The 27,986-nt window shown below is 41.4% G+C and overlaps 1 protein-coding gene across 1 annotated transcript; it reads right to left on the bottom strand.

Annotated features, from left to right (window-relative positions):
* Positions 1-139: 139 nt before the first annotated feature.
* LOC104590447 (pfkB-like carbohydrate kinase family protein) lies at positions 140-27,985 on the bottom strand. Its single transcript, XM_010249118.3, has 4 exons — positions 27,227-27,985; positions 23,822-24,007; positions 1,498-1,693; positions 140-565 (listed from the first exon to the last, which is right to left on the bottom strand). Exons 1-4 carry the CDS (start codon positions 27,896-27,898, stop codon positions 474-476), a joined length of 1,146 nt encoding a protein of 381 aa, XP_010247420.1. The 5' UTR covers positions 27,899-27,985; the 3' UTR covers positions 140-473.
* Between the last annotated feature and the right edge of the window lies 1 nt (position 27,986).

Genomic DNA, 27,986 nt, shown 5'->3' with positions numbered 1-27,986 from the left:
CTAATTCATGTAGGAAAGGAAAAGTAAATAAATAAATAAAAGGGTAATTTCAAAAATCAGAATTACCATAAAAAAGCAAGACTTGATGGTAAGCCAGGGCCAAAATGGCTCCACCAAAAGCTGCAGAAGTCTCCCTAAGTGCAATCTCAAACAAGAACAAGAACTTATATATTATAAGCAGTGTTAAAACATAGTGGGCTTCCCTGACTAAGTTGCAAACTGACTTTCAAGGTCCATAATTCAGCCATTGGATCTGTTTTGGATAAACAAAGGAAAGAGTTGTGGGCTATGGGAATGAAGCTATCCTGATATTGATGGCCATTGGATCTGTCTCAGAAGTATTCATGCCAGTTCAAGGTGGTGCATGATTTGTGACCTAACGAATAAACACGTTAACTTTAGATCTTATTTCTCTGGATTTAAATAACATCATTTATTTGAAGTGTGATACCTTCCAATAAATATAAACATGCTCAAAGAGATTGAAGAAGATTCAGGACTGCTTTCCTCTCTGGCATGCTTGGAATTGCCCCCTTCACTTGAACACAGAGAGAAGCAGCTGCAGCTGCAATACCAAAGAGTTGTGAGAAAATAAGTGGCAGGCAAGGCTGGCATTAGGATGAGCTCAGCCAATAACTTTGCCCAACTTAGGCTTGTGACCTTTAGATAAGCTTGTAAAACTAAATGGTGCAGGTCAAATTGCTCAGGCTCAGCTTGTTGACAAATTGGATATGCCAAGGTTGAGTCAACTAGGTCCATTTGAAATTTTGGGTCAATATTAGCCCCATAGTCAAAAGGATGTACATGCACTAAATCGAGCAGCTCTAACTGTTTGATTGTGGTTGCAACAAGTGAGGACCGAGAAATTACATGCTCAAGCCTCTGTATGGTAGTGTATCAAAAGCATCAATAGCCACATGAAAAGTCATTTTGATCACTACCATGTGCAACCATATTTCATTTGGTTCCATTTGTTTCATTATAAAGTAGGTGGAATTATTTTTCAATCTGTATATTTGCATTGGTTTTCTTTTTACCACCAGAACTTTGTTTTCCACCCCTTCTATATAGGAACAAACATAGCCTATGGTGCAAGAAGCTTAAAAAAAGCTGCACGTGTTTGCAAGCTAGAAAACCCTAATAATCCAAAGTCCACTTCTGTGATTAATCAAAGTTAAAGAAAATAGTAGTAAAGTGGCATGGTATAACTTCTTTTCTTTATCAATACATGGTATAATTTCTTCACACTTGACCTTTATAGCTAACTGATAATAATACAAAATCTACATGCGCCAAGCCTAAACCAATCTGAACCTGCCCTAACTGCATTGAGCTAATATAACATAGTTAGATTTGAAGATCAGGGTTGGTTCACTAGCTTGAAAAAATTCAGCACAAGAACCAAGCTAATGAACAAGCTTAGTTAGCTGGATCATTGATGACCTTGTGCCTTAGAGAAGGAAAAATAACACAAGAAGAAGCAAGGACCATACATACCAGCAAATCTCAAGCACTCCTTTTTGGACTTGCCCTCTACAAGAGCCACGGCAAAAGCGGCAGTGAATGTATCACCAGCACCAGTTGTATCAATAACTTTTGAAGCTGAAATAATGGGCTGTCTTATTGGTTCCTCTCCTTCTATGAATAGAGCCGATCCTTTTGCCCCAAGTTTCACCAAGATTTGCTTGACACCCTGAAAATCAAAATGTCTTTAACCAAATCATGGTGACATTCAAAGAAAACGTGGTTTGCTATCCTCGTAAATATGATCTAACATAACATCCCTATATACAGATGTATAAGAGATGCCAACAGGTAGTATATACAAATGTTCCAGGTAAGATGATTGGTTAGTAATATACAAATACTACCTTCTTGAAACTTTCTCCTATCTGTTTTAGGTCTTTGTTAGTCCCAATTGGTTACTGCAATGGAAACATGGTAAGGTGTCAAATGTTTCAGAGGCATCTGTTTGGCAAGGAGATCAACGAATGCCTACATTGTCTCTGGGGTCCGGACAATTGAAGATTTGGTAATTTTTACTTCTTAGGCAAGTGAAGTTTGTGCCAAGGACACAAACGAAGGATGAAGCTGATAACCTGGGAGAGAGAGATTAAAAACCCAGTCTTCAGAAAAATCAAGGCATATGTAAGGAGATAGACAAGGATCTTCAAAAGCCAAGCATAAACACTTTGAACAGGGACGATCAAAAGAGGTCTGTTAAGTGATCAAAGGTTTACTGTTGACATGGAAACTTCGTTTAGAAAACCCAGGTGGTAGGCTCTGTACAGATATTTGAGCAGGATAAGAAGGCAGAGAGTGAAGCATTGGCTCTTACTGGTCAACCCCATTCAGCCTCGGGTACTGTTGTTGTTTCAGTTTTTGGTATTAACCCCTCTGTTGTGCCTGAAGCAGGTACTCCGGTGTCCAATCCTTCCCTTGAGCCAAGAGCCCATGAATTAGCAGGAGAGATTGTAGACTTCGAGAAGAATTTGGAGAACAGGGTGGGAAGAGAAGACAGAGGAGAAGGAAAAAGGAGAAAGGATCTTGGAACTCATTAGTAGCTTGTTTGAGGCTTTAAAACATAAGGAGCTACAAAAGGGAGCAAGAATTGAAGGGAGAGTCCAGGGAATGAAGTGACAAGATTAGATGACAAGTCTGATGATCAATCCGCTGATTTTAGTAGGGAGAAGGAAGTAGGAAGGGTTGATGACTCTATTGCAGACTTTGTTGGGAAACTGGGATGCAAGTTTAAGGACCCTAATGATTTGAAAGCCTATGTTAAGAAGCTTGAAGATGGAAGGAAAGCAAAGAAGAAAAGCAATGTGAAGCAGAAAGATTGAGACTAGATATTGAAGGTGATAAGGAGTTTAATGGAAGAAATGAGAGAAGAAGAGGATGGAAGTAGAAGGGAGAAAATAAGGGGGAAAAGGTTAGTGGGTGTAAATGAAGATTATTAGCTAGAATGTGTAAGGACTAGGGAGTGCAAGGAAAAGAGCAGTTATAAGAGAGGTACTTAGGAAAGAAAATCCTAATTTAGTCCTTTTGCAGGAATCCAAACTGGCAGAATTTGACAATAGATGGGCTAGAAGCTTGTGGAAGGTCAAAGGTATTAATTGGACTATGGCCCCTTCTTGGGGGGCATCAGGAGGTATTATTACTTCATGGAGGACTGGTGTTCTTGAAGGATTGGAAGAATTGTGGTTGGTAATTTCACTATCTCCAAGTTTCGACAGATTGAGGATGGTTGAGTGGGTGTTAACCAATATTTATGGTCTAAATGGTTATAGAGAAAGAAATGAAATGTGGGAAGAACTTAGTGCCATTAGAGGATTGTGGGAGGGGCCATGGTATATTGGGGGGGGGGGGGGGATTTTAATGTGGTTAGATTCACAGAAGAGATAAATAGCCCGAGACTATAAACATGAGGAAATTCAGCCATTTTATCAACTCCTACTGGCTTAAGGATCTGCCCTTCCACCAGAATTTCACTTGGTCTAATCTGCAAATCAGCCCTTCATGCTCCAGGTTAGATAGATTTTTTTTTCCTTGGTGGATTGGGAGGAGCATTGGGGTGGGTTAGCATCTAGGGCCCTTCCTGGGGTAACTTCTAATGTGAGGCTTGGGCCCTGCCCCTTTCAGATTTGAAAATGTGCGGCTAAGCCATCCTAGGTTTACACAAAAAATGAAGGAATGGTGGGAGGAAGAGAGGCTTAGAATGAGATGGAAAGGAGTGCCCTTTCATAGAAAGCTACAAGCACTGAAGGTAAAAAATCAAGGAATGGAATATAGAGCATTTTGGGAGACTAGAAGAAAGGAAAGAAGAGGTTATGAATCAAATTGAAGGGCTGAATTCTAAAGAGCTTCAGGGCCTCTTTGTGGAGAGAGACAGAGAACTAAGGTGGTCGTTGAAGGGGCAATTGGAAGATATTCTTTTTAAGGAAGAGGTTAATTGGAGGTAAAAGTTGAGGATTAAATGGATTCAAGAGGGTGATGGAATACAAAATTTTTTCATGCTTGGGCCAATGCTAGAAGAAGGAATAATTTTGTTTCCAAACTAGAGCTAGAAGGTGAAGTCATCACTCAAATGAAAGAGATTGCAAAGACCTTTGAGAAGCATTTTAAATCAATATTTAGAAGGCCTTTAGGTGAAAATTTGTGAATTCATGGATTGGATTGGCCTAGCTTATCAGAAGACCAAAAGGCATGGTCGGAAAGGACTTTTGAGGAGGAGATTAAGGAGGCAATGTTTTTGGGGGATCGATTCTAAATGAGTTCGAATCAAACTCAAATCTCAAGGTAAGCTTGATTAGTTATTCAAACTCAAGCTTGACCAATAAAAACTTTGGCTCAAAATATATATTTTTATATTTTATACATAATATGGGAATATGCTATATATTATAAAAATATATCATATATTTGCAAAATATAAAAATATATTCATTTTTTACCTTTCAAGCCGAACTTGAGATCATCAAATATTTAACCGAAACAAGCTCAAACCAAAAAATAAGGTTCAAGTCGAACTTGAACTCGAGCTTGAACCAAGTAGTATGTTAGTTGACCTGAGCCAAGACATGCCAAAGTATGGCTCGACTCGGTTCGACAACACCCCTAAGTGTTTTCAATGGACAAAACCAAAGATCTAGGACCAGATGGATTACTATGTTTTATTGCACCCCTAGTGGAGACCTTTAATGAATTCTTTGAAAGGGGTATAAATAAATCCAAGTTTGAACTCCACTTTCATTGCTTTGATCCCTCAAAGGAAGGGAGCTGTCCATTCCAAAGACTTTAGACCAATTAGCTTGGTGAATATCCTTTACAAAATAACAACTAAGGTTTTGTCCACAAGAATGTGGGAAATTCTCCGCTCCATTATTTTCTTGAACAATGAGCCTTTGTGTAGAATAAACAGATAACTGATCAAATTTTGATTACTAATGAATATGTTGAGGAACTGAAAAGGCCTAAGAAAAAAGGCATTATTTGCAAGCTGGACTTGGGAAAAGCCTATGACCTTGTTGAGGCAATGTGGGTTCGGAGAGAGATAGTGCAAATGGATACATGGGTGCTTGAGAGCTTGCCATTATTCAATGCTAGTAAATGGCACAGTGGTAGATTTCTTTCTAGCTAAGTGTGGATAAGACAAGGAGAGTGGACTAGTGCTGATGTCCACTCTCTCCCTTATTGCTGATGTCCTTAGCAAAATTATATTGAGGGCAAACTTGAGGGGACTAGTGCGAGGGTGGAGAGTGGGAAGAGATGGAGTGCCAATTACCCACTTATAGTTCACAAATGATACCATCCTTTTTTGTGAAAGAAATGAACTTGAATGGATAAAAAAATTAAAGCTTTCAGTGCAATTCTTTGGAAAAAATGTCAAATTTAAAGATAAACTTTGAAAAAAAGTTGCATAGCACTAGTGAGGATTAATATGGAAGATGGGGAAATGACATTGTGCAAACATCTTAGGGTGTAGTGGCCTCTAACTTACCTAAGTTTACCCCTTGGAGCTAACCCAAGAGAAGTTGGGTTTTGGAATACTATGATAGAAAGATTTTCTAAAAATGCTTGCTTGCTAGAAGAGAGGGAATTTATCTCTAGGAGCCAAGATCACTTTGATTAGATGAACTCTAGACAACTTACCAATTTACTAGTCTTTTTTTTTTAATCCTAGCAAATCTATGCACAAAGATAGAAAAAATGATGAGGGATTTCTTGTGGGAACCAAGGCAAGAGAAGACAGATTATAGGATAAGCTGGGAAGTGGTATGTAGAGATAAAGGGGGGGGGGGGGGGGGGGGGGTTGGGATTAGGGAGCATATAGAGAAGGAACACATCTCTCTTAGGGAAGTGGTTGTGACAACTTACCAATTTACTACTTGTCTTTTTTTTTTATCCTAGCAAATGTATGCAAAAAGATAGAAAAAATGATGAGGGATTTCTTGTGGGAACCAAGGCAGGAGAAGAGAAATCATAGGATAAGCTGGGAAGTGGTATGCAAAGATAGGGGGGGATTAGGGAACATATAGAGAAGGAACACATCTCTCTTAGGGAAGTGGTTGTGGAGAATGCCTCAAGATAGGGATAAATTGTGGAGTGTGGACAAAAGTGATAGTGAGTATTCATGGGCTCTTGGACAATGGATGGGATGCTGGAATAGTGCTTAGGGCAAGTCAAACCTCTCCATGGAAGGCCATCAAGGCAATCTTACAATTGTTTTTTTTTTTTTTATTATCAATAACGAATTCATTAGCAACTTCATTAAATCAGGAAAAAGATGATTACAAAGAAGACAAGCACTCTTGTCTTCCAAATACAGCTTGAGCCCTCAAGAAAAAGAAAAGGAAATGAAAACAGTAATTTACAATTTAGCCCAAAACATTGAGTCCCTTTCTACCCCTTGTTTAGCTAATCCATCAGCCAAAGAATTAGCTGATCTTTGAACCCACCTCATCTTCACTTCCATCTCCCTCACCAGCCACTGAAACTTTTTCCTCTCATTACTGTAATTCCATAGGCTACTATTCTCTTTATCCAGCCACCCTATTACCACTTCCGAGTCCCCTTTAATTATGAGTTTTCTGATATTCATCTCCTTGGCTTTCTAGATTCCTTCCATAACTGCATAAATCTCAGCTCTAAGGGAGTCCCCCACTCCAATTGGGCCTGAGTACAAGGCAGAAATGACCCCATTCTCATCCCTGAAGACACCTCCAATCCTTGACTGTCCAGGGTTCCCTTTACTACTCCCATCAAAATTCAGTTTTAAGACTCTAGCAGGTGGGGGGGTCCAAGGCACACTCACTACTGATTTGCTCTATGAACAGTTTGCAATTTCACCCCACTTCCTCGGCATGTCATCCACTGTGTAATCTGTAAATAGCACTAAGGATTTCAGCAATTGTACAACCCTCATATCAATTCTAGCCCTCAGTTCATCAGCCCCCTTCTCAACTTATGAAAAAATCTTGGAGTTTTTTTCTTCCCATAGTGACCAACATACTGCAGCCCTCAGTCCCCTCCACATAGTCTTTCCTCTTTTCACTCTCCACCTGAAAAAAGAAGGGGAGAATAGACTTTGCATGTCTGATGGGGGATTCCAGCTACACCCAAAGAGAGAAAAGGCCCACTCCCAAATAGACTTTGCAAATTGGCAAAACACCAGTAAGTTGAAACCAAATTCCCCCTCCGCTTTGCAGAGAACACACCAATGAGGTGACAAGCAAGTATTGGGTCTCTTCTTTTGGAGCAAATCACCAATGTTAATTCTTTCCAGATAGGCTTCCCAACAAAAACTACCAACCCTGGGAGGAATTGGTCTGCACCAAACCTCCTTAACTGGGAAAGGGGGGGGGGGGGGTAATAGGATTAGTGGACTGACTTAAAACTCTAAAGAAGGAAGCACAAGAAAAAGAGCCAGTTGGGGTAGGGGTCCAAATTCTAGAGTCCACCTTTGAAGGGTCTAAGAAGACATTATCAAGAAGATCGAGGAGGCTCGAAATATTGTCGAGGTCTGAGTCCCTCACAGCCCTTCTCAGACCCAGGTTCCACCCAGGCCTAGAACTGGAAGAGAAAGGGGTGATGAAAGAAGAAACAGGCTCATTCTTAAAGTCCAAAAGAGCATATAAGGAAGGAAACTGATCTTTTAAAGGTACAGTCCCCACCCAAATCTATTCCCAAAATTTTATGGAGTTACCTAAATTCAAGTCATACCTGATATAAGGGGAGAAAATTGGTAGCAAATCATGAATGGCTTTCCAAGGAGAGGTACTTGCGGTCCTAGCTCTGATTCCAACATCCCATCCATTTTGCTCCAGCCCATGTATGCTTGCCACTATCCTAGCCCAAAGCTTCTCTTGCTCCAAAGGAAATCTCCACAACCACTTCCCCAAAAGAGCCATATTTCTTTTTCTAATGTTCCCAAGCCCCAAACCACCACAGTTTTTACTCCTAGTCACCATGTTATGGACGCATTCCTCGGAAAGACGTACCATCGCCGCTAGCAACAACAAGAACTTGACCCACCGCCAGATTAGATTAGATCATCTTGTTTGTTCTTGTCTTATTCTATTGCTCTTATCTTATCTTGTTAGTAAGTTATCAAATTAGGATTAGTTTATCTTATTATTAGATTAAGATTAGTTTATCTTGTTATCAGATTATGATTAGTTTATCTTGCTATCAGATTAGGATTAGTTTATCTTATTATCAGATTAGGATTAGCTTATCTTATCCTTAGCAAGACAGAATTGGAAGTCTCCCTATTCAGCAAGGAGACTCCCTAAGATTAGGACTCTTGTAATCTCTTATTTAAGGAGACACCATTATTGAATGAGGATATCGAATATTCAGTCAAGAAAGAGAGTAAAGGAGAGTTAGGTGATCTCTTGAACAAATCACCATTAGGGCGCCTAGATAGGTCCATCAAGAGCAGGGAGGAACAAGGAAAACTGAGGGTTTTCCCCGTGGACCGACCCGTGACGAGATCCTATTCCCTGGCCCATAACATTTGGTATCAGAGCCGGTCGTCATGGGAGATCTTCAGCAACTATCATCCAAGGTCCACGAACTGGAGCATAGGCTCGTAGAAACCAGCAGGGAGGTTCGTGAGGTCAAAGACGATGTCCGGGAGCTACGACGCTTGCTGGAATCGTATTTCTCTAACAGGGAGAGGAATCCAGAAGGGGCTGTAATCACAAACAGCCTCCGACCAAACTTGACGGAGCCGTTCGGCGAACAACAGCAGTAGCAACAGACTCTTCTTGGTCCACAGCAGCAGCAACACCCTCAGCCACAGCAGCTAGACAACCAACAACAACAACAACTACAGCAACAGAAGCAACAACATGATCAACAACAGCAACAACAGCTTCTCCGAGCAGCTATTACTAGTCCTAGTATAGTTGCCCCGAAACTGGCCCCTAAGTCCTATGGGCCCTTCAAGGTTCTACGACGGATTGGCAGTATGGCCTACCAGCTGGAACTGCCAGAGACCAGCCGAATTCATGATGTCTTCCACATCGCCTTGCTGAAACCATTTACGGGTGTTCCTCCGGACCAAGTCCCCTCCCTGCCACCCCTGCAAGATGGCAAACTAATTCCCCAACCTAAAGCTGTCATCCGCTCTTGTTTTAATCAAGGAGTTCTTGAAGTCTTGGTGAAATGGTGTAGCTTACCATCGGCCGAAGCCACATGGATCCCATTGACAGAGTTCCAAGCCACATATCCGGAGTTCGAGCTTGAGGACAAGCTCGTAGTCCAAGAGGGGAGTAATGTTATGGACGCATTCCTCGGAAAGACGTACCTTCGCCGCTGGCAGCAACAAGAACCTGACCCACCGCCAGATTAGATTAGATCATCTTGTTTGTTCTTATCTTATTCTATTGCTCTTATCTTATCTTGTTAGTAAGTTATCAGATTAGGATTAGTTTATCTTATTATCAGATTAGGATTAGTTTATCTTATTATCAGATTAGGATTAGTTTATCTTGTTATCAGATTATGATTAGTTTATCTTGCTATCAGATTAGGATTAGTTTATCTTATTATCAGATTAGGATTAGCTTATCTTATCCTTAGCAAGACAGAATTGGAAGTCTCCCTATTCAGCAAGGCGACTCCCTAAGATTAGGACTCTTGTAATCTCTTATTTAAGGAGACACCATTATTGAATGAGGATATCGAATATTCAGTCAAGAAAGAGAATAAAGGAGAGTTAGGTGATCTCTTGAACAAATCACCATTAGGGTGCCTAGATAGGTCCATCAAGAGCAGAGAGGAACAAGGAAAACAGAGGGTTTTCCCCGTGGACCGACCCGTGACGAGATCCTATTCCTGGGCCCATAACACACCACCTCCCATCTAACTCTATGGTCCCTCTTCTCCTCTCCCATCTCCCAAAGGAAGTCTCTCATCATCCTCTCCAACCTGCTAGACACCTTCATTGGGACTTTAAATACTGACATGAAGTAGATGGGTAAATTTGCTAGCGTGGCCTTAATCAGTGTAGTCCTTCCACCAAGAGAGAGGTAATTCTTTTTCCAGGAGGCAAGTCTCTTTTCAAATCTTTCCACCACCGAGTACCAAAAGCTCTCTCTCTTAGGGTTATCGCCTAGTGGCAACCCAAGGTAATTCAAAGGCCATTCCGAAACTTCACACCCAAGCTCTTCTGCACTCTCCCTAATCTCTCCCTCCTCCAAATTCACACCCACTACACAGCTTTTCCCAAAGTTCACCTTCAAATTTGACATTTGATCAAAGAGTTGTATCACCAACTTCATGTTCCTGATAAAACCCACATTACCTCCTTCACAGAACAGAATTGTGTCATCAACAAACTATAAATGGGTGAGGGGTGTTTCCTCCCTTCCAACTCTCCGACCTCTGATAAGACCCCTAGATTCTGCCCTGTGTATCAACTTCCCCAAAACATCAGCAATTAGAATGAACAAGAAGGGAGAAAGGGGGTCTCCTTGTCTTATACCTCTAATGGCTGGAAAGAAATCTACCACTGTCCTGTTCACTAGCACTGAATAACGACAGTTCTGAACACAACCCATGATCCATTTACACCATCTAGCCCCAAACCCAAATTTGGTCATAACTTTCGTCAAAAACTCCCAGTCCACCAAGTCATAAGCCTTTTCCAAGTCCAACTTACACACCACCCCCTTCTTTTTATCCTTCATAAAACTCTCCACACTCTCATTAGCAATGAGGATTTGATCGGTAATCTATCTTCCACTCACAAAGGCTCCTTGATTTTGTGCAATGATGTCTGGCAATACCTCCTTCAATCTTAAAGACAACACCTTTGCGATAATCTTATATAGGCTATTAACCAAACTGATTGGTCTGAAATCCTTTGGGTGGGAGGCATCTTTCTTTTTTGGAATCAAAGCTATAAAGGTGGAGTTCACTCCTGGGTTAACAATGTCTCTCCTATGAAACTCCTCAAACACCAGTAGAAGGTCACCTTTCAAAATATCCCAACAATCCTGATAAAAAGCCATTGTGAACCCATCCGGCCCTGGGGCTTTTGTTCTATCCATAGAAAACACAGCCTCCTTGATATTCCAACTCAAACCCTCTTTCCAGCCTTCTTCTATTGTCCATCCCTACATCTGGCCAGTCCAACCCTTCTACCCACACCCCACTACTTGTAGGCCTTCTTAGAATGGATTTAAAATGTTCTACACATGCCCCGACAATCTCCTCTTGTTGTGTTAGCTCACTCCATCCACTACCAATTTGGAGATAAAATTCTTCCTCCTTCCACCTGCCAAAGAATGAAAATACCTGGTGTTCCTATCTCCCTCTTGCAACCATTTACACCTAGACTTTTGCCACTAGCATATTTCCTCCTTATGTAGGCAGTCCTCTAACTGCTTTCTCAAATCTCCTCTAAGTTCATTGTCTCCCTCTCCAAATTCTCCCCCTTCCTCTCTTGAGTCCAAGCTTTCAATTTGGTCCATCAAAGCTCTCTTTCTTTCTTCTAACCTCCCAAACTCTAAAAGATTCCACTTCTTAATCTTTGCTTTAAAAAATTGTAATTTCTTATGGAATCTCATCCCCTCCCATTCCACCATTGGGTTACATTCGTACCACCATTCTCTAACTCTCTTGGTGAACCCAGGATGAAGTAGCCACATATTTTCAAATCTAAACGGGGCAGGGCCTCCACTCCTTTCCTCCTTGCCAATTACTATGGGCCAATGATCAGAGGTCACCCAAGGGAGAGCTCTAGATGCCAAATTTCCCCAATGTTCTTCCCAATCCAAGGAGAATAGGAACCTATCCAACTTGGAACAGATGGGCCTAGATTGGAGATTAGACCAAATAAAAGTCTTATGGGCTAAGGGTATCTCCTTGAGCTCAAAGGTATCCACAAACCCGTTAAACTTCCTCATACTAGTTGTCACCCTCTGATTGGTCTTGTTGGTTTCCTCCGAGTATCTGATCACATTGAAGTCTCCACCCACACACCAGGGTCCATCCCACAACCCCCTAACATCAGTAAGCTCCTCCCACAACTCCTGTCTCTCTCTGTAATCATTTGGTCCATATACATTTGTGAGCACCCACACATACCCATCCTCTTGCTGTTTGAACTTCATAGAAACTGAGTATCTTCCAATCAATTCCTCCAAGCCATCATCCACATCCATCTTCCACATTGTTACTATTCCTCCTGATGCACCCCACGAGGGAGCAGCCACCCAACTAATCCCTCTAGCTTTCCATACGCATCTTGCCCATCTATTATTAAACTCCATTCTCTTGGACTCCTGCAGTAGTACAATGTCTAGGTCATACCTTTTTATTACCTCCTTTATTAACGCTCTTTTCCTCGCACTTCCTATTCCCCTCACATTCCAGCTAAGTATCTTCATTCTCACTTCTTTCTTAAGTCCCTTCTTCACCTAACCCCTACCTTCCCCCTTTCCTTCTATCCCCTATTACCCCAAACTTCTTGTCATCCTCCACATCTCTTTTCAATCTCTCAACTTCACTCAATTTTTTCTTCTTTGTTCTAATCTCCTTCTGCCTCTGCAACAGGCCTTCTTTCAGCACATTCAAGTCTTCCAATCTACACCCCAGTTTCCCCACAAAATCTGCTAACATGTCCTCTTTATTAGGATTCTCCTCCACTTTCCTTTCTGCAAAATCCCCTCCACTTCTCCCCTCCTCTCCTTCCTCTCCACCTGATTCTTCCCCTCTTCTCTCCTCTAAAGTCCCTGTCCATCTCATCCCTTGTTCTACTTCCTTAAAAACTTTTTCAATAATTTCCAAAATTCTCTCATTCCTATACCTTCCTTCCAGCATCTCCCCTCAGTCCTCCCCTCTTCTCTCCCCACCCTTTAAGAGCCCACCACCTAGACTAGAAGCACATACACAGGCTATTGAGCTTGGGACAAGAACGGTATCGGGAACATAGGACAAAGAGAACACATTAGTAGCACAAACTGAATTCAACTGGTTACCTGGGTTTGACTGAGATGATGAGTGGGGACACGGGATGTTGTCACCGCCCACCCTAACTTGTTCAAAGGGTTGGTCAAAGTCTGTCTCCCTGGGTTGGTTGGTAGACCTTTCTGTCCTTTGGACATTCTAGCGATCTGTCCTCTCTACCCATTGTTTGTCCCTTATTGTCATGTTTCCACTCCGCCTTAGGTTCTCCAGATTTATCCCTTACCAGACTCCACTCTTCCTCCACCAACTGTCGTATTCCTCTGGCTAGCTGGATTAAATCTCCAATCCTCTTCTACGTCCTCCTGAAATAAGCTTGTCATGTTCAAACCGCCCCAGTCACCTATTTCGCACTCCCCATAATCCTTCACACTTCCGATGCTGCTGTCCTCATCCCCACTTTCCTTTCCTCCATCTCTTCGTTGTCTGCTACACAATGTACCCAGCCTTCGTCCCAATCCTCTCTTTCATCATTTCTCTCCCTTGTATACCTGGGGTTTGGTTTCTCTGAGGGGCGCCACACAGAACAAGGCGCATCATGAGTCCGGCGAGGTACCCACCGCAGTTCACTAGCCACGTTCTGCCCCTGCGATTTTCTCCTCTCTACAGGCCCCAACCTAGACGATGATAGACCGTTGACTTCGTCTACCATCGCCCCACAAGCTGGCCCCTTATCCCAACCCACGTGAGGCCTTAAGTTATCACGTGGGTCGCTGGCTCATCCCCCCGGTTCACTATTCAGACCGCCCCTTCCCTTTCCCACGTGATGCATTAAGTTACACGTGGGCCACTTTTAATACCCCCCGGTTTGGCCGCCAGCCCGCCCATGACTCCGACCGGCTCAGATTGAATCGGTCCGATTAACTTCTTCGCCACATCAGCATATGATGGGCCGACCACCTTAAATTTCATTTTAAACATTTTTTAATTATTGCCTTTTTTGATGTGGCCGCCCAAAACCCCTTCCAGATCTGGCTCTTCCCCTTCCTTAAAGTGTCCCCCCTGCTCTTCCTGGTCCCTCCCACTAAGGCTTTGCCACGTAAGCAGGCTTCATCCACGTCACCTTCTTCTTCCTCCTTCGAGCATTCTCTCCACAGCGATGCTTCCACCTCCGTCAAGACCCAAATCTTCCTCCAGAGGCCCTCCGAGAAACAAGTGACCACCCGTGGAACCTCCGGCTTCAGCCCTCGGATTCTCGCCTTGATCGCCGTCAGGTCCCTGAGAGTACAGTCCACCATTGCACCACCCATCGTGTGGATTAATTTTCCAATGAAAGATTTGTTCCAGAGGTTGAATGGCACCCCAAGGAGCTTGATTCCAAAACACGCAACAGTAATGTCTCGCTCATTACAAGACATACACCATTCTTCAACAACTATCAGACCTTCCTTCGTTTCAACGGCAGAAAGTTCTATCTTCACCCCCCCTGTGTCGAGAATGGCTCTGTTTTCGCAAAAGGTAACACAAGAATGGAGTCTCTGATGTTAAATTTATTCCTTATCTCCTCTGCAACTAGCTGCCAATCTGCGATCTTCCTTCCAGCTATCAACACGAATTTTTTCCTCCAATCCTGCCTGTCCACTTCGAACTCCATTTTGCTCGATTTAACAGAGAACGCAACCTATTCCTCCACTACCTTCTGGGTTTTCTGCTCTCCCTTTTCACTCTGAACGTTCTCTCCCACCCCCACCTCTGTTTTCTCAGTTGAGGTTTTTTTGCTGAACCTTCTCATTCTTCTCCATCACTACCAGATAATCCTGCAACTTGTCTGCATAACCCTTCCACCCTGTCTTCCTATTTCCTTCCGGAATACACATGTATTTCCTGTTACTTTTCCCAAAGCTCTCTGTAACTACTACAAACCACCCCTTTCTATTGTTTCTCAGCTCCGCTACATAGTTCTTCCTTCCCCTATTCAACTGCCCTTTCCATCCGACTTGTTTCATGCTATACGTAACTGCATCCACGAAACCTTTCAGCCAAAACACTGCGTCCCTGCAAAGAAAAATGGTGATCTTCTTCTCTTCTCTGATCTTCAAGCACTCTTGTCCCTTGTTTCTGCAAGCTTGAAACACGTATTTTTTAGCTTCAACCTCCAGCCTTCTTCTCCATGTAGTCGTCAACCTGAACTCCATTTCCTCCAGCTTCAAACACGTATTACTGCTTGAGGAAAGAAGCTCACTCTCATTAAAGTGCATCGTCTAATTGCTGGTTCACTTAATTTCTATGTTCACGAAAATTGGAGTACATCAGAATTCTTGGAGACCAAATGTTTTGTGGAATTTGAAAAAGAATGAAGAGAAATCCCATCTTGTTCATTTGTCAAAAGCATGCAAGACTAGGGATCAGATATGATTGAATCTAAGAATAGGTCAGAAAAATCTGGTCTCCGTAGAATATCAGTGAAAAAAAAATATGTATCATCGGCACTTGCGATTGTTCTTCCCTCATATCAGGTACAATCTCTACAGTGGTAATTGTATAAAATTTTGGGAGCATGCCTGGTTGGGGACTTCGCAGCTAAAGAACCAATTTCCTTCCTTATATGCCTTAGCAAGTTTCGAAAATGAGCCAATCTCCTAGTTTCTTGTCCCGTCAACTTCAAGTAACGGTGTCAGTTGGGATTTGAGCTTCTGGAGGGGTATAAGAGCTTTTGAACTTCAGAATGTGGTTAATCTGCTTTAAATTTTGGAGTTTTCCTTGAACCATCGAAGCCTAACAGTCAAATTGGACTTGTACCCCTTCTGGTTCTTTCTCTTGTACCTCCTTTTTCAAAGCCTTGTTACAACCCTCCATTACCTCTTTGCCTTCTTTTCTAGCGAAAGAGGTGTGGTGCAAGCCTATTCCTCCAAGTGTTGCAGCTTTTTGTTGGGAAGTTGTACATGGAAAGATTAACACCCGTGATCTTTTTCAAAGAAAGGGACCAAATTGGCGTTTATCCCCTCATGGGTGTGTTTTATGCAAAGTTTTTTTTTTTTTTTTTGATAGGAAATGGTAACTTTCATTAGATAAAACCATAAGAAACAACTGTCACCTTCCAAAGTAAAAGGTGACCCCTGAATAACAAAAATCTTACAACACTGCACAAAACAAAAACTCCCGATTCACCCCCTGTTATGCTAGGTAGTCAGCTAAAGCATTTGCTGACCTCCAGGACCAATACACTTTTGCATCCAGCTCCCTTGTGAGGCTCAAAATCCCTTACCTGTTGTCTGAGGAACCACGTTCCCAAACTGTTTGATTGCAGCCATCCTATACTAATTTTGAATCCCCCTCCACTTCCAACTGTTGGAAACCCAATTGCTTGGCCCATCTGAGCCCCTGGAGGAGCGCCAAAACTTCAGCTCTAAGCGAGTCCCCCACACCTATTGGGCCAGAATACAGAGCTAGGATTTTTCCTTCTGCATCTCTAAACACACCCCCTATTCCAGAAGGTCCAGGGTTCCCAATAGAGCTGCCATCAAAGTTCAGTTTGACATGACACTGCAAAGGAGGGGACCAAACTTCTTGTATAGTAAGTGATGAAGTAGAAGATCTTGCTAAAATATTCCAGCCTCTAATCAAATCATTTGTAGAGACATCCTTGAAAAATTCAAGAGTTTTCAGACAATGTACTGCCTTGATGGTGATCCCTTCAATAACTTCAGCAGCTGATTTTTCTTTCCCTTGGAAAATCCTATTGTTTCTCTCTTCCCATCCTGCCCACAAGATAGCTTCCCTTGTTGTTCCTTTATTACTATTATTTGGTAATAGTGTCTCTCTCTATTTGGGTGCAAGTGGAATCTTCTGATGGATGTACAAAGCATTTTTGCTCCAACTACCTTCGCATGGACACAAAAGAGTGGAAGAATCATGTAGAGATGCAGAAGAGCTGCTATAATTTGGACGATATGGGAGGAGAGGAATTCGAAAATATTTCTAAAAAAAAAAAGAAATAAAGAAGATATACTTGAGTTAATAATAATTAAAGCGGTGCATTGGCTGAAACCCTTGGAAGGTTTCTCATGCGTATCAACAAATGACATACTTTGGAACTGGAAGGGAGTGACGAGACCATTTTTTTCACTGGAAAGAGGATTTTTTTATTGGAAACGGTAACTTCATTAGTACAACTTAAGAGGGTTCATCAAACTTAAGTTTAATGGTAGCAACTTGGGAAACCCAGTACCATCAGGAATCAGAGGTGTCTTTAGAGATGAGGAGTGTAAAATCACTGCTTTATACTCAGGACCAGATGGGGAAAGAGGTTCTCTTAGAGCAGAAGTGATGGCAGTGTTGGAAGGCATACAAAGGGCGAGGTCAATGAACCTTGGTAAACTAATCATTGAGGGAGATTCAAAACTGATTGTTAGCATAGGGGTATTTCTGTCTTTATACCTAGATTAATGTTGCTGATTTGTAATGTTGTGTCATAACCAGTGCTCCTTACTTAAATAAGGGCACATATATCTTTTCAATTATTTTTAATAATAAAAGTACTGTCTGGCCGACTGGGAGTGTGATTCTTGTGACTTCCAGTTCGAACCAGATTTTCTCATTTCTCTCTTTCTCTCTTTCTTCCACCTTTCTACCTCTTTCTACATAACCGATCTCAGACAAATAGAACTCCAAGGCAGGCCGAATCATAACATGGTATCAGAGCTGCTTGAATCTGCCTAGATTTCTATTCTCTGCGCACCCAATCTAGGGTTTCTCTTGATTTTTCTGCATTCGACTGGAGATAAGGGAAAGGGCTGAAAAGGAGTGATCGCCCTCTTCCCTTGGAGGTTTCTATGCCTCCAGTCAGGTCTTGTGTGGTCGGTTGTTGTGGTTTCTAAGATCGCCCTCCCCTAATCGATGAAGAATAGAGGGCTGATCTGTGTGGTGCAGTGGCTGTCTTGTGTGGACTGGTTTCCTGCTCGTGTGGTTGTTCCTTCAGTGATAAGGTAAGAGATTTATGTGCATGATATCTGTTATGGATCAAATAGGAAGTGTGTTTCAAACCATATGCTAGGGTTTATGCTGATTTTTGTGTATTTCGAAGGAAGAGTGTGATCATATAGTGGTGAGATTTCAGGTAGCCGTAGGAGTAGGGTTTGTGGTGTAAAGAGCACACTTTTCAGCAACAACGAGTGTTGAAATCAGTGTGACGAGTGTGATCTAGTTGTGTGCAGTGTGCAGAATTCAGTGGTAATAGAATTCAGCAAGTGTGCAGAATCGGTGATAACAGAATGGGAGATAACAGTGATTGTAAACCTAATGTGATGGTGCCTACAGACTATCTGAATGTTCAGATGACCTCCATTAAACTAAATGGAGAGAATTATGTAACTTAAGCTAAATCCGTCGAAGTCTTTCTGAAGGCAAAGAAGAAGGTAAAACACATAAGAGAGGAGAAACTCTCCACTGCCTCTCACGAGTATGAAGACTGTGAGCAAGAGGATGCTCAGATCATCACATGGTTGTGGAATAGTATGGAACCCAGGATTAGTGTAAACTTCATGTTTCTTGACACTGCCAAAGATGTGTGGGACCATGCGAAGAAATTGTATTCGGGTCAGGACAATACAACCAAAGTGTATCAGCTGTATAAAGAGTACTTTAATCTACAACAGGGCAATCAGAGTCTTGAGGAGTACTATGCCAGCATGAGAAACATATGTAATGAGTTGAATGTCTATCACCCTCTCACTTCTGATGTCAAGATTCAGCAACAACAAAGAGAACAGATTAATGTGACTAGATTTTTGGTGGGACTGAAGTCTGAATATGAACCAGTACGGGCTCAGATATTAGGAGGATCAGCTCTCCCCTCCTTAGAAAAGGTATTTGCTCGACTCTGGAGGATTTCTATCGGATCTATTGAGAACTCTAATATCTCAGATAGATCTGCCTTTGTTGTATCAAGAGGCCGTGGTGCTAGAGGTGGAGCTTGGGGAGCTCAGTCTAGCCGTGGTAGTAATAGTGGTTTTGTGTATGGCCGAAGTGGCAATGGTGGGCCTACTTATAATCGGGGTGGTGGTTGTACTGGGGGCAGAGATTCAAGGGGAGCCCGTGGTAGAGGACGTGGCTCAGGCCCGAGGAAATGCACTCATTATGGTATGGATGGACATACCATTAACTATTGTTATGATCTACATGGTCCACCCTCAACTTGGGCCAATCATGCCGCGACCAGTGACTCTAGTTCCAACTTTAGACAGGAGAATCATTCATCTGATCAGATACCTCCTACATCCACAGATGGTCCCGTGAAGGAGATGAGTGTTCCCCGTGATGAATATGAGAGGTTTATCCAATCACAGCAGAACACGGTGACTTTCGCCACTCAGGTATGGCTTGTTTGGCATCCACACCCAATCCCTGGATCATTGACTCTGGAGCCTCCGATCACATGACTGGAACTCCAGGTGTGTTTTCTTCCTTATCTCATTGCTCAACATCACAATCTGTCACCCTTGCTAATGGTTCCACATCCTTAATTTGTGGTGTTGGTAATGTTGACCTAGACCCTGTATCCCTCTCCTCAGTTTTGTATGTTCCTAAATTGCCTTTTAATCTTATGTCTGTTAGTAAACTAACCAAATCACTTAACTGCTCCATTACTTTTTATCCTTCTATGTGTGTTTTTCAGGATCTCAAGATGGGGATGAAGATTGGTGGAGGGAATGAAGCTGGTGGACTGTATTATCTTGACGGTGGTGGCAGAACTTCAACAGCTCTCCAGTCATCCCTTTCCCCTCTCCAGTGGCACTACCGATTTGGTCATCCGTCGCTAAAAGTTTTGAAGTCTTTGGTTCCGTCTTTGAGTCAGCTTTCTGTTTTGGATTGTGAGTCGTGTCAGTTTGGGCAACACCATCGTATTCCCTTTAGTTCTAGGGTTAATAACCGTTTGTCGAGTCCTTTTTCTTTAATTCATTCAGATGTTTGGGGTCCTTATAAAGTGATGTCATATAATGGATACAAATATTTTGTCATTTTTGTAGATGATTTTTCAAGGATGACGTGGCTCTATCTAATGAAAGAAAGAAGTGAATTGTTTACCATTTTTCAGAAATTTTATGCTGAGATTCGTAATCAATTTGGTACCCACATCAAAGTTTTCCGTTTTGATAATGGCCGTGAATATTTATCCTCATCATTTCAAGAATACCTGGACCAACACGGCATTATACATCAGACCTCATGTACTTACACCCCACAACAAAACGGGGTGGCTGAGAGAAAGAATCACCATCTCCTGGAAACAGCCCGATCCCTAATGCATCACATGCATGTTCCCAAACCCTTTTGGAGTGATGCAGTGCTTACCTCTTGCTTTCTGATTAATCGGATGCCCACGTTCATCCTTGATGGTCATTCTCCGTTTACGGTATTGTTTCCCGCTTTGTCTCTGTTTCCTCTTACGCCTTGGGTATTTGGGTGTGTCTGCTTCGTCCATAATCTGGGTCTCGGGAATGACAAGTTTGATGCCCATTCTCTTAAGTGCATCTTCCTTGGCTATTCTCAGACCCAGAAAGGGTATAGGTGTTAACATCCTAATTCTCGACGGTCCTTTGTGTGTGCTAATGTCATCTTCTTTGAGTCTACTCCGTTCTTTTTGGGGTCCGGTGATGCTTCTTCCTCCTCATCACCTCCTCTTCCACTTCCTGTTGCCGACCCTCTTCCCCTTATTCTAGCCATGACCAAACCCTTGCCTCCGGTGCCACCACCTGTTGAACGCCCACCTATCCGTCATGTGTATACACATCGCCCACGCGTACCAGCTACTACTCCTTCGGCTACATCTCCGTCGACAGATCCGGCACCAGACCCGCACTCAGCATCTGAGCTTGATCTCCCCATTGCCTTGCATAAAGGTAAACGCACTTGCACCCTTCATCCTATTTCTAATTATGTTTCACTTACTCACCTTTCCGCCTCCCATCGCCAGTTTGTCACCTTGTTATCATCAGTTGTTGTCCCTAAGGATGTCTAGGAAGCCCTTGCATCTCCAGGGTGGTGTCGAGCGATGGAAGAAGAACTCTTTGCCCTTCATCATAATCATACTTGGGACCTCATTGCTCTTCCTCCTAGGAAGCAGGCTATTGGTTGTAAATGGGTTTATACGGTTAAGTATCTGCCTGATGGTAGTGTTGAACGCCTGAAAGCACGATTGGTTGCAAAAGGGTACTCCCAGACCTACGGTATTGACTACACAAAGACCTTCTCATAGGTTGCTAAGATAGGGTCAGTTCGTGTTGTGATCTTTCTTGCAGCCATGTATGATTAGCCGCTATATCAGCTTGATATCAAGAATGCCTTTTTGCATGATGACTTACTCGAAGAGGTCTACATGGAGCAACCTATAGAGTTTGTTGCTCAGGGGAAGGATGGTAAGGTGTGCAGACTAAGGAAGGCTATATATGGGCTTAAACAGTCTCCTCGAGCATGGTTTGGTAGGTTCAGTGAGGTAGTAAAGAAGTTTGGTATGAAACAATGCAAAGTTGATCATTCTGTATTTAGTCATGACTCTCCGGGAGGAAAAATACTGTTGGTGGTGTATGTAGATGATATTGTTATTACTGGGAATGATAACATGGGTATTGACAGGCTGAAGACTTATCTGCAGGATCATTTTCAGACAAAGGATCTTGGTAAACTGAAATATTTCTTGGGGATAGAGGTAGCAAGATCCAAGTATGGTATTAATCTGTGCCAGAGGTAATATGTGCTTGATTTGCTGGAAGAAACAGGCTTGTTGGGTGCTAAACCAACTGAAACACCTAAGGACACAAATACCAGGCTAAGTAGTGATATGGGTGAAGTATTTGAAGACCCTGGCAGATACCGACGACTTGTGGGTAAACTGAATTACCTAACCATTACTAGACCAGACATCTCATTTGCGGTTAGTGTGGTAAGCCAGTTCATGCAAAATCCTCTTATTCCTCATTGGAATGCAGTTCTGAGAATTGTGAGGTATTTAAAAGGGGCTCCGGGTCGTGGTCTGATATACAAGAGTGGCGGAAAAGTCGAAATAGAAGGGTATTCTGATGCTGACTGGACCGGTTCTATGTCTGATAAGCGGTCTACCACAAGTTATTGCACTTTCCTGGGAGGTAACCTGGTGACATGGAAAAGTAAGAAGTAGATGGTTGTGGCAAGAAGTAGTGCAGAAGCAGAATATAGGGCTATGGCGCACACCACTTGTGAATTAGTGTGGCTAAAGAACCTTCTACAGGAAGTAGGGTACAACATCAACACTCCAATAAAGCTCTATTGTGACAATCAGGCTACAGTTCATATTTCCTCTAATCCTGTGTTTCATGAAAGAACCAAGAACATTGAAGTTGATTGTCACTTTGTGAGGGAAAAGGTGCTGAATGGAGAGCTAGACACTACATATGTTAATACAGGAAACCAGTGGGCTGACTGACTTATTTACAAAAGGCTTGAGTCGGGGAAGAGTGGACTACATATGTAACAAGCTGGGAGTATATGATATATACTCACCAACTTGAGGGGGAGTGTTAGCGTAGGGGTATTTCTGTCTTTATACCTAGATTAATGTTGCTGATTTGTAATGTTGTGTTATAACCAGTGCTCCTTACTTAAATAAGGGCACATATGTCTTTTCAATATTTTTAATAATAAAAGTACTGTCTGGCCGACTGGGAGTGTGATTCTTGTGACTTCCAGTTCGAACCAGATTTTCTCCTTTCTCTCTTTCTCTCTTTCTCTCTTTCTCTCTTTCTTCCACCTTTCTATCTCTTTCTACATAACCGATCTCAGACAAATAGAACTCCAAGGCAAGCCGAATCATAACACTGATGATCAACTGCATACAAAATGAGGAGATGAAGATGTGGATATTTAGCAATGAAAGGAAGAAAATCAGGAATCTATCAAAAAAAAAGGAAGAAAATCAGGTGGCTAACTAGAGCCACGGAAGTAAATTACAGTTGGGTTAAGCGCAGTGCTAACTCTGTAGCTGATGCTTTAGCTAAAGCGCTAAACAAGGGGTAGGGAGATAATCTTTGTTGTGGGCATAGTTGTAAGGGTGAGAATGTATCATGGGGAGAGATAAGAGATTTTATCTCTCATTGTCTTGTTCTGTACCTATGCTCACTTTACTTCTAAATATTTCTTATTATTAATAAGATTTTCCAGTTATTGATAAAAAAAAATTATTTCTTAAGACAACAGGTATGGAAGCTTAAATGCAATGGCAGATTTTTTCTATTTTCCCTTTTCATAGATAGTTAACCCAGGTTTTGCAGAACACAGTTGATGTTTCTTATCTCTGGGGTTTTCAAACCCCCCTAAAGTGGAAGCAATCCTTTGTTTTCCCCTCTTGGACAAAAATTCTGACCATTGATCATATTATTCATAAAGGTATCCCATTTCAATGGTTGCATTATGTCTAAGGATCAGTTGAAGCCAGTGGACAACCTACTTTTGAAGGTCAACTCTTTGCCTTAAAGAGAATTGCCATTTGTTGGGGTTGTGAAAAGACAGAAAAAGGAGAATTTTTTATGGGTATTCCTGCCCTTTGGCTAGGAATATTCTCTTGATTTATCTCTCATTTTGAAGAAGCTTTTTGGGTGTAACAGGATGGTTTTACTTCTCAATGCAGTAGATTTTTGGATTTAGTGGATTATACAGTGAGGATACTCTTCTGGTCTTCCCTGTTGTTTTGCTTTTTTTCATCAATGCTATATAATATAGATATATTGTTGGTGACTTGGTAATAGTTAAAAGCAACTAAGAACACAAAATCAATATGCACTGGGGTTAGAATAAATTTAGTGTAAACAGTTGAAATCTTAAAGTGGACTTCAGAGGGAAGAGGAAAAAAATGTAAAGGTTGCAAACAACTTACCATTTCATGGCATTTTACTACAGCTTGATTGATTTCTTCAAAACTTTCTGTTGGCATTCCAGTCAAACGTGCCAATTCACTTTCATTTGGGCTTAGTATATCAACAAGGCTTAGCAGTTCTGCTGGAATGGGTCCCTCCATTCCCCCTGCATCCAGAATAACTGGAACACCTGCACTCCATGCAGCCTGAAGATATTTCAAGTTTCAAGTTTCAAGAAGGTATCACATTTTTACATGAAACCATTACAAGCAGTTGTATATATATATATATATATATATAGAGAGAGAGAGAGAGAGAGAGAAGAAATAAGAAATAAAATCTTCTGAAAACTTAATAAGCAACAAATGCTATATAAGAACTTAGTAGGGTCAAATAGAGTCCAAGAGGTTTCGGCATTTCGCACGTGGAACCAATGTTAGTTTAGGAATTTCCTAAAAATACAGATTTTTTTGGTTATTTTTTATATTTGGACATCAGGTCTACTAAGGTTTCTAAAAGTCCAATAGGGGTTTTACACGTGTCTTTTGATTTTTACAGGTTTATTTGAGGAATTTATATAAGGTTCTGTGAATAGTGATTTTGGAATAGCATTTTATTTTCTTCTAAAAATGAAACTTGTTCCACCCAAAGTCCCTGGCAGGCCTATTATCTATTGATTTACTTAGTTTTTTCTCTTCTTATTGCTTGATTGATTGTGGCTGCTACTACTACTTTGTCTTTGGATCTTTTGCAGCTTTCCTTATATTAGGAGAAGACGATAAGATGGTGATTGTTGCTCTTCTGGTAGATGAGGAAGCCACATTCAGTCATTCCTTGTGATGCCATTGGTGCTAAAATCTCTGCACTCCTCTCTAGTCTTCAGCCAATAAACTACCCTCACCATTATCAATTTAATTAAAGCTTCTTGAGTCATGTTTTTCTTGTTGAACACTCACATTGTGTTCTTCCTAAACAAATCATAAAATCTCTGCTCTAGCACACCTCCCCATGATCTCCCATTTAGAGTTTTAGTACAAGAAGAGAAGAAAGCATGTCTAAGTAGGGGCATTGATGTTGTAGTTCTTTTTCTTATATATCCCACAACAAACCATAAAAGGAATCGCACTTGAAACAATCTTTGCTTGAGATCCACCATGCATATAGCTATAATGAGAAATTTTCATAAGAATGACAAGGATTCTATTGATTCTTGGCAAAGGAAAATGTCCAAGTATACAATCCCATCTTACAATGGATAAAAAGATAGCAGAAAATTGTCCTTCCCATGCATAATGCATTTGTGTTCTATTCTGAATCCCCTCTAAAAGTGAATAATGGTAAAAATGCTACCAAGCCACCAGCCAACTAAAAGTTGACATTAGGAGAGACTATGGAATTGTAGGACTTCATAACAGTGTTTTCAGAGGCATTTGAAGTTTATGCATCAAAGAACACCTCAGAGTGATACATCCACAAAACATACCAATGTGCACAGTTGTCATTTGAAGCATATGCTTCATAGGTTTAAGTGTATGAGAAGCATAGATGCTTGTACCTCAAATACGCTTCAAGTCTTCAACCTTTAAGTAACATCACATTTTGTGAAAAAGAAATAAAGAAATAAAACAAAAAATTTACTTACCATGTTCACCTGAGGGTGAATTTGTGTCAATTTCCTCTTCAAATTGGAAACAAAAGAAAAGCCCCATCATATTTCATACATGTGGGTCCGTCTATGACCTTTGCCATATGAAGTTGCAAAATTACTCGTTTGTCTATTATGTTATCAAAATTTCACTTTTTTATGCCAATCAAATTAATTGTGGATTTCAAGAGTAAACAAAGAGTATTAGTTAAAATTACAAAAAAAAAATACATGCATATCTATTTTATTCAGAACAAAGAAATTAAAATATTCTTATACAGTTTAAGTAGTGATGGAGTTAATAAAATTTTCATGAAAGTATAAAGCCATATTAATAAAAAATATAGAAGTTATATTAGTCTATTTAGTACAATTATACAACAAATGAACTAAAGTTGTTTTTATTTATCAATATTCTTTATTTATTTACTAAAAAAGACATGCTCGTTAGGCTTTTGTCTCCATCTCAGGCAAGTGGAGTGACTTGTCACACCTAAACATCTGAAAATACATTTTCACACAGAAACAATCATTGGAACACTACCTCCAACAAAAGAATGCATATGCTTCTTTTTTTTTTTTTTGATCAATAACTGTGGATTGAATTAATATTAAAAATATGAGAAAATTACAGGGCAAGGGGGCTAAACAATCTTAGCTCCCAAGAACAACTATTAAGCATCAAAAGAACAAAAATTACAAGACAGCCCAAAAAATAGAATGTCTGTTCACCCCTTGTCTAGCTAGACCATCTGCCAAAGAGTTCGCACTTCTTGTCTAGCTAGACCATATGCTTCCTTTGAGCACATGAAGAGAATGATAAGCCTTCCACCTCTCCATCAAGCAGTGGCTTTCTGAAGGCGAATTGTTAAATTACTTCTCACCCCATACTTTTTAACCTTTCTGTCACTATATCCTTGGGGCCAAGGTTCAAAAATAGGTTGGGGGTCGGTCTTATTTCTTAAGCCTGCCTACCCCCTGAAACTGATCAAAACTCCAAAGCCCTTTTATTTCAGGTATTGGGGACCTGCCGATGCAATATGATATGGGGCATATCATATCAAATTTTGAACCTTGCTTAGAGCTAAGATGATAAAGTCTACAAGGGTCACATAGGTAATTACTAGGCCTACATAATTCATCCTCATCCTCTATATAATCCACATTTTTCTGTAAATATGGTATTCTCCATTGGAAGTCCCCAAAACAACAATGAGAAGTCCTTAGATGATCCTCTAGACTACATCTCATTTAACAAGATACCCTAACCTTCTCCTATGACAAGCTATTAAAACTGAGATATGGAGTTTATGGACACTTCAGAGTGTGCATCAATACCCATATTGAGCACTTGTGGAGACTAACAGAACACTTATGAGAACTCTCTCTGCAATATGAAACTAAAGAATCCGATTCCTTAAGTTGAAATCTTGGGCCAAAATTGGAATTTGATTCCGTCATTTAGTATAATGAACCAGACCGAATCAGATATACCTAGATCCAAATGTGATTATTCCAATTCAAATTGAACCTTATTTATATTCCTGTCCACTTATTAATTCTCGAAATTGACTGCTCAATGCAGAATGCAGATGATAGAGAAAAAATTACGATATGCATATGCTAATAATCAACAAAAACGAGTGTCCTCTTCCATTTCTGAAAGAACGCTTCATTTCCATCTCTTCCAAATGAAATTCACATTCTTGCGCTCAGAAAGTAAACAATATAAACTGTATAGCAAAGACAAAAAAAAAGGAAAGAAAACGCAGCTTCTGACCTTGGCAACTTGAATATTTACAGAATCTGGAATCTCCCTCTGAAGTAACACAATCCCGGCCTTCCTCACCAGCTCCAAGTCCTCATCAGAAAGCTTCTCGGGCCAACAAGACATGTTGGCGCCCCCAACAATGATAATGGAGTTCTGCCCATCAGACTGGAGCATCACCACAGCATGCCCAGTTGGAACAGCAGACACGGTGTTGAGATGATCAAGGAGAACACCACGACCCTCTAAAGCCTCAGTGATCAACTTCCCATGAGCATCCTCGCCAACCTGGCCGACGAAGTAAGTTGGGTAAGCGAGCTTTCCGCCACAAGCAGCCTGGTTGGCACCTTTGCCTCCTGCAAGGGTCTGGCCGGTCTTGGCAGAGATGGTCTCCCCTTCTTGAGGGAGTCTATCGATCTCAACATAGATGTCTGCATTTGCAGAACCCACGACCACCAATGGTGGTTGGCTTTGATGGATTGGTGTTGGGGCCTTGGAGGGATCTACAGCAAAGGAGAGAAGGGAGTTCCTTCTTGAAGATGCATTGTTCTTGCTGGTGTTGTTGTTGTTGTTGAGGCTAACTTGAACAGGAATTGTACTGAGGGTTCTGCTGGGTTGTTTCGTAATGGCCTTGGTGTTGGTAGGATTCCAGTGGTTTGACGGAGGAAGCGTTAAGCCCTTCATCTCTCTCTCTCTCTCTCTCTCAGAGAATTCCCGGTGTTTTTTCAGGCCTATTTGGCTGCAGCTGACTGCGTGTGGCACAGTGGCAGTA

This window comes from Nelumbo nucifera, chromosome 3, assembly GCF_055504915.1.
Source record: "Nelumbo nucifera cultivar China Antique chromosome 3, China Antique-T2T, whole genome shotgun sequence".
Taxonomy (NCBI): Eukaryota; Viridiplantae; Streptophyta; class Magnoliopsida; order Proteales; family Nelumbonaceae; genus Nelumbo; species Nelumbo nucifera.
Note: the sequence above shows the minus strand (reverse complement) of the source record. Positions and strands in the feature narration are given on the sequence as shown.

Excerpts from the sequence above, each read along its gene's own strand:
- LOC104590447 (XM_010249118.3), bottom strand. The coding sequence starts at position 27,898 with ATGAAGGGCTTAACGCTTCCTCCGTCAAACCACTGGAATCCTACCAAC. Across the intron at positions 24,008-27,226 it reads TAAATATTCAAGTTGCCAAG|GCTGCATGGAGTGCAGGTGT; the intron begins GTCAGAAGCTGC and ends AAATATCTTCAG. Across the intron at positions 566-1,497 it reads GGAGTGCTTGAGATTTGCTG|CTGCAGCTGCTTCTCTCTGT; the intron begins GTATGTATGGTC and ends TTGGTATTGCAG.